This window comes from Cebus imitator, unplaced genomic scaffold, assembly GCF_001604975.1.
Source record: "Cebus imitator isolate Cc_AM_T3 unplaced genomic scaffold, Cebus_imitator-1.0 Scaffold704, whole genome shotgun sequence".
Lineage (NCBI taxonomy): Eukaryota > Metazoa > Chordata > Mammalia > Primates > Cebidae > Cebus > Cebus imitator.
In genome coordinates this window covers 3,156-9,953 of record NW_016108019.1, presented here as the reverse complement: position 1 = coordinate 9,953, position 6,798 = coordinate 3,156, and the positions used below count along the sequence as shown (strand labels likewise).

Here is a 6,798-nt window from a genome sequence, read left to right as displayed (position 1 = left end):
CCTGTAATCCCAGCACTTTAGGAAGCCAAGGTGGGAGGAACACGAGGTCAAGAGATCAAGACCATCCTGGCTAACATGGTGAAACACCATCTCTTTTAAAAATACAAAAAATTAGCAGAGTATGGTGGCACACAGCTTTAGTCTCAGCTACTCGGGAGGCTGAGGCAGGAGAATCGCTTGAACCTGGGATGTGGAGGATGCAGTGAGCTGAGATCGCACCACTGCACTCCAGCCTGGGTGACAGCTCTATCTCAAAAGAAAAAAAAAGGTGTTTTTCTTCTCCCATTGGTATATAATGATACTGTTCTGCACATATGATATCATTCTAATTTCAATTATGTTCTTACATTTATATTCTGAAATCTCTTTTTCTTTTATGCTTAGAATAAGTATTTACATATATATGTTGTATTTATTTTATGATCTCATTGTAAAAATTTAACCCTTGAAACCTTGTAGAATTTATTTCACTAATGGGGACTCAAGTAGGAAATTAATTTGTTTCTTCCCCAAATAGTTCACCACTTGTTCTAATACCATTTATTGAATAATTCCTCTCCACAGATCTCAAAGACCATGTTTATTTTATAATAGGCTTCTACATATATTTATACTTTCTGGTTTTCTAATTTTTCTTTTTTACCTTATCCAACTACCTTTGGAACTTTCTGGGTTCTCTATTTTGATCTTTGTGTTTGTCTTTTTGATTTTTAAAGACAGGATTTCACTCTGTCACTCAGGCTGGAGTACAGTGGGCCTGTCATGGCTCAGTGCAGCCTCAACCTCCCTGGGCTCCAGCGATTCTCCCACCTCAACCTCCCAAGTAGCTGTGATTACAGGGGCACACCACCACACCAACCTAATTTTTGTATTTTTTTTTTTCTGACACAGTGTTTTGCTCTTGTTGCCGAGGCTAGAGTGTAATGGTAAGATCTCTGCTCACCACAATCTCTGCCTCCTGGGTTCAAGCAATTCTTCTGCCTCAGCCTCCCAAGTAGCTGGGATGACAGGCATGTGACACCATGCCTGGCTAACGTTGTGTTTTTAGTAGAGGCAGGGTTTTTCCATGTTGGTTAGCCTGGTCTCAAACTCCCAACCTTGGGTAGTCTGCCCATCTCAGCCTCGCAAAGTGCTGGGATGACAAGCATGAGCCACCGCACCTGGCCCATATCTGTCTATTCTTATTAGAGCCACATACTACTTCAAGTAGCATCACTTCATAATTAATTTTAGGAATCTTACAGAATAAGTGCTTTCATTCCCATTGTCAAAGACAAAATTACAACATATTTAGTTTAAAGATCTTAATTGCCTTTTTTTTTTTTTTTTTTTTTTGAGATGGAGTCTTACTCTGTTGCCCAAGCTGGAGTGCAGGCGCACAATCTTGGCTCACTGCAACCTCTGCCTCCGGGGCTCAAGTGATTCTCCCCACTCAGCCTCCCAAGTAGCTTGGATTACAGGTGCATGCCACCATGCCTGACTAATTTTTTGGTATTTTAGTAGAGAACAGGTTTCACCATGTTGCCCAGGGTGGTTTCAAACTCCTGAGCTCAAGCAATCCACCCACCTCAGCCTCCCAAAGTGCTAGGATTACAGGCATGGGCCACCACGCCTGGCCCTTGATTGGCTTTTACTTGTGAGTCCAGAATCTGGCAACACCTCATTCCATAAAATAAATGGAGTGTTCTAAAGAGCTGACCAGAGAGGTTTGCCTTTATAGACAGCATAGAGCCAGGAAAGCAGAAACACAGACTAGACACTGAATTGGTCTTTTTGAAGTGAATTTTCTTATAAAAGTTAAAGCAGAAGGGACTTTCTTATCATGTCAGCTAAAACTGGCCTGTTGGGCATTTGGCTATTACTTCTCAGCCTCTCCTGATTTCTTAGAAGGTTGGATAAGCAACTTAGTTCTGGCTTAGTAGCAGAGAACTTCAGCATGGGCAACTGCGTTTTGGTTTTGTCTATTCGGCCTAGTGCAGGAGCTCAGTCCAAACCAATGGCCTCCTATATATTTCATTGAACACCATCTTCCCTTTCAAGAGTTCCCAGAAATTACCATATTAAGGTTTGTTTATTTCGCTCATCTCAAAAAGATGACAAGGTCAACTAGATACTTTTCCTTGTTCTACAATTTCAGCCCAGATTAACTGGTTTGTTCATGGAGCCATCAAAGATGCCTTTATGATCTGGGAAATGAACTTCCTAGCCTCACCCTCTGTGTTCACAGCGTGGCCTCAACCTATTTTTCCAGTCATATCTCCAGCTAATCCAGTTAACTACAATAAGCCTTCAACTATATATGTGTTGCTTCTCTTCTCTATCTTTGTTAACGTTTCATTCTTTTCATGAAACTCCTCATTCTGTCCTTTAACTCTTACATATTCTGCAAAGAGGCTAAAGATTGCCTTATCTATAAAGGTCTCCTGAACTTCCTCTGCAGTGAAACAGCCCACATATCATTACTGCCCTATGCCTGGTGACTCCTGTTTGCCTCTATCTGTAGTTCATGCTAGTGACTTGTGTGGGTCTTGTTCCCTCGCTAAGTCACCTGTGGTTAGGAGCTCCACCTCATAACCTCTACCAGAGCCCAGCAGAGGTCCTGGTACACAGCACTCAGTAAGGGATTATCCTCTGAATTAATTCATTCTTCATCCTGACCTTTCTTCACATTACAGAACGTTCTCCTGGGCAGCCTTTTGATCTTTGCCACCTTTGTGACTTTATGCAATGGATCATGCTATGTAATACGTCATAAGTTAGCTCCAGGAGAGACAATCAAAGGTAAGTCTTGGCTTTTCAATGTTTATTATGTTATTGCAGCCTGGTAGGTGGACCTGTCTGCAGATGAAAACCTTTGTGTTTGTTGTTGTTGTTGTTGGTTTGAGACAGTCTCGCCTTGTCTCCCAGGCTGGAGTGCAGTGGTGAGATCTTGGCTCACTGCAACCTCCTTCTCCTGGGTTCCAGTGATTCTCCCACCTCAGCCTTCCAAGTAGCTGGGACTGCAGGTACCCACCACCATGCCCAGCTAATTTTTGTGTTTTTGGTAAAGACAGGGCTTTGCCACGTTGGCCAGGCTGGTTTCGAACTTCTCACCTTGGTTGATACACTTGCCTCAGCCTCCCAAAGTGTTGGGATAATAGACGTGAGCCACTGTACCTGGCCTCACTTGGGGAGCCTTGTAAGAATACAGTGGCCTGGGCCCTTCACCCAGAGGTAGATTTCATTGTTCTAGGGTAGGGCTGAGACATAGGTGTTTTTCAAGTACCCAAGATGTTTCACATGTGCACCCAGGGTTGAAAACCACCGATGCAAAGCAAAGGGAAGTGCAGAAGTGAGATATTGATCGAGAGAGAATCCAGCAGGAAAAACCTTGGTCCCAAGTACCCCTAGGCTCATATGGCTAACTCATTCAAGAAAAGGGCCTTATTTTTTTCTTGAAATACCTGTTCTGAAATAAAAGTCAGAAGGATGTAAGCTTTCTGTATGACAACATTACCAGTAGCACGAACTCAACAGTACTGGAATTAGCCATGTGTGAATCCAAGAGCACCATTCTTCAATACCTTTAAAAGCAGTGAGCTTCTCCCTCTCTGGAGGGGTGTAGATAGTAGGGGCTGGACTCAATGCTGTGGTAGACCTTATTGTCATTGCATGACTTACACTGATGATGTTGTGTGTATTATTTTAGAATGCACGGATCTCAAAGGAAACAAACACCCGCTAGACTCAAGATGGCGGACTGAAGACTGTGAGCTATGTGCTTGCCGTGACATAGAAATATCGTGTTGCTCCCTGTAAGTCTCAAGCCAATGCGAGCCACGAGGGGGACATAGAACAGCTTCTTCCTCTTGCAAAATTCCATCCCTCATGGGTTTAGTTTCTGTTTTAGTTCTTTACAGACTTTAGAGGGTAGTTTTAGATTCACAGCAAAACTGAGCAGAGGCACAGAAATTTCCCATATGCCTCCCGCTCTCACACATGCATGACCTCCCCCGATATCAACATCACCCACCACCATCGGCATATTTGTTACCACTGATGACTCTACATTACACATCTTTATCACCGCAGTCTACAGTTTATGTTAGGGCTCACTCTTGATGTTGTGGTAGTGGAGGGTTTGTGCTCAGTCTTATTTCTTCCTTTTTAAAAAATTGTGGTAAAATATACACAACATAAAATATACCATGTTAACAGTTTTAAATGTACACTTTAGGAGCATTAAGTACTCTCGCATTGTTGTGGCATCACCACCATCCACCTCCAGAACTTGCTCACCCTGTGAAACTGAAGCTCTGTACCCATTAAGCAGTCTCGCTCCATTCCCCTCCCAGCCCCTGGCAACCACCATTTTACTTTCTGTCTCTATGATTTTGACTACTCTATGTCCCTCATATAAGTGGAATCATACAGTAATTGCTTTCTGGGGACTGGCTCATTCACTTAGCATAATGTCCTCACGGTTCATCTGTTTTGTAGAATGTGTCAGAATTTCCTTCCTGTTCAAGGCTGATTCATGTTCTGCTACATGGAGAGACCGCATTTCGCATCTCCATTCATCTGATGATGAACACTTGGGTTGTATTCCACCTCAGTCTCATTTCTGTTGTTTTTGAAATTTGATTAGTAACTTTATTCCAGATGGGCTCCCGAAGACAGGAGAGAGTATCCAATGGTCTGACGCTATTCTAGAGATTGGCCTGATCATCCTTTCAGCCTTGGCCTTGTAGATTTGCAAAAATAGCAGTTACTCTGGGCATAGGCAGTGGATTAGATGTGAGGGGTAAGGGAGGATCTTGCACTGTAAAACTTATGCTGCTTCACTGCTCAAGTTTACCTCACATCAGGTAAAAGGCTATGCAGATGTTTTCTGCTGGGTTGCTATGGATTCCAGATGTCTAGTACTTGAGCAGACAGAACACAGAGTACCCTTACTGCGGTCCTAATTTACCTGTTTCCTCAGCAGCTATGTCCATACCAGCCAACTAACTCCCAACCCCTCAAGTCCATCTAACCTCTTCATGTAGTCTTGGCTTGTCGTGTTTTGCGGAAACAGGAGTGGATCTATGGCAGAAGCACTGGCATCAAGGGGCATTTCCCAAGCTTGTCTGATCACAGACTCACCTGGGAAGCTTGATGAAATACAGATTCCTGGGCTCTATCCCAGAAGTGACTGATCAGAATCTGTAGGGGAGGGGCCAAGGAATCTCCATTTTAACAGGTGCCTTTAGAGTCTTATGAGGACACTATGAGTAGAGAAGCAAGCACTTGACTTAGATCAGAACACCTGAGTCCTACTGAACTTGAGGTGTCTGGAGAGTTCCAACCACATTTATTGAGCAGGACCCATGCTAGGTGCCTAACAGAACAAGAGGAATATTGGACTGGGAGTTGTCTAGCTGTTCAGAGGAGACTCCCAGGCATCGCATTGGCCGGGTCACTGAGTATTACAGCTGAGCCTTGATTTTGTGGCTCCAGAGATTTAATATTGTCTTTATAGCAAGTGTGGATGTCACTATGGTAGAGTGTGATTGTATCCCAGACAAGTGAAGGAATGGTGACTGGTCCCTCCCTAATATAGGAACACGGCTCCCTGGTGGCTAAAGCATCCATGTCACTCAGATTTGGCATCCCTGACCTCTTCTAGGATTTTCCACTGTAGGCTTGGATTCTTGTGGGCCTAGTTGGAAAAGAGCCAGGCTGCTCCTTGCTGGGAAGAGGGAAGAACCTCAATATTGGAGCCAGAGCAACTTGCGTCTGAGTCTCCATTCCCTTGTATACTAGCTGTATGACCCTGAGTAAGTTTCTGAATGTCTCTGAGCCTCTGTTTCACAGTATAATCAGGGATAATTAAGTGGCTATGAGAATTTAAGGAGATTCTGCCTATACATTCTTTAACCCAACAAACAATGCCTTCTCTGTGCCAATTCTGTGTCCTGCAAGCCTGGGGCAGTAACTGACACCTGGTCAGGTTTCAGGGTGCCCTTTCCTTTCTCCCGCCATGTTCCCTGTTCCATTTAGCACACTGCTGCACACGGGGGAAATGAACCACCCCTTCTTCCCTGGAATTGCCTCACTTCCTACCAAGTTTGTTTTTCTCATGAACTTTTTTCTCCTCCGTGGAAAAATACAGACTTTGATAAAGCTTTTTCTGGAAGAAGTTTTTGGACTCACTGCACCCTCTACGGGACACTGCCCAGATCTCAAGGTGCTTGGTGGCAGTGGAGCCTGAGGCTGGGGGCCCAGGCAGAGGCTCCCCGGCAGAGCGTGGGAGATGTCCTGGCCTCCACGCTGCCCGGGCTTAGCCCAGGGTTGGCTCCCTGACTTGGGTGAGGAAAAGGGAGTGGGAGACAAAAGGCCAAGGCCATCCGACCACTGGCTCTGGACAGCTGCACACCTGTCCAGATGTTGACAGTTTCTCCTCCCCCTCTCTCTCTGCTGCTTCACCTACAGATCTAAGTCTGGTTTGAACTGAAATAAGCATCCAGTAATATGCCCTTTGCCCTATCAACTTATATTTGCATATGGGAAGCAGTGATTCACCATTTTACTTACTACCACGAACCAAAAGAATTGTATCTCTTTGCCCAGGCATGGTGGCTCATGCTTCAAATCCCAGCACTTTTGGAGGCTGACGAGGGTCGATGACCTGAGTTTGGGAGTTTGAGACTTGCCTGACCAATATGGAGAAACCCTATCTCTACTAAAAATACAAAATTAGTCAGGTGTGGTGGCACATGCCTATAATACCAGCTACTCAGGAAGCTGAGGCAGGAGAATCACTTGAACCCGGGAGGT

General features: G+C 44.6%; 1 protein-coding gene across 1 annotated transcript in view; it reads left to right on the top strand.

Moving 5' to 3' along the window:
* The window catches only part of LOC108296325 (beta-microseminoprotein E1), a 14,223-nt gene that overhangs the window by 4,623 nt on the left and 2,802 nt on the right, over positions 1-6,798 (top strand). Inside the window, exons 2-3 of the mRNA XM_017518796.2 lie at positions 2,676-2,781; positions 3,689-3,794. Coding sequence (XP_017374285.1) covers positions 2,676-2,781; positions 3,689-3,794 — 212 coding nt within the window. The remainder of the gene's footprint in view (positions 1-2,675; positions 2,782-3,688; positions 3,795-6,798) is intronic.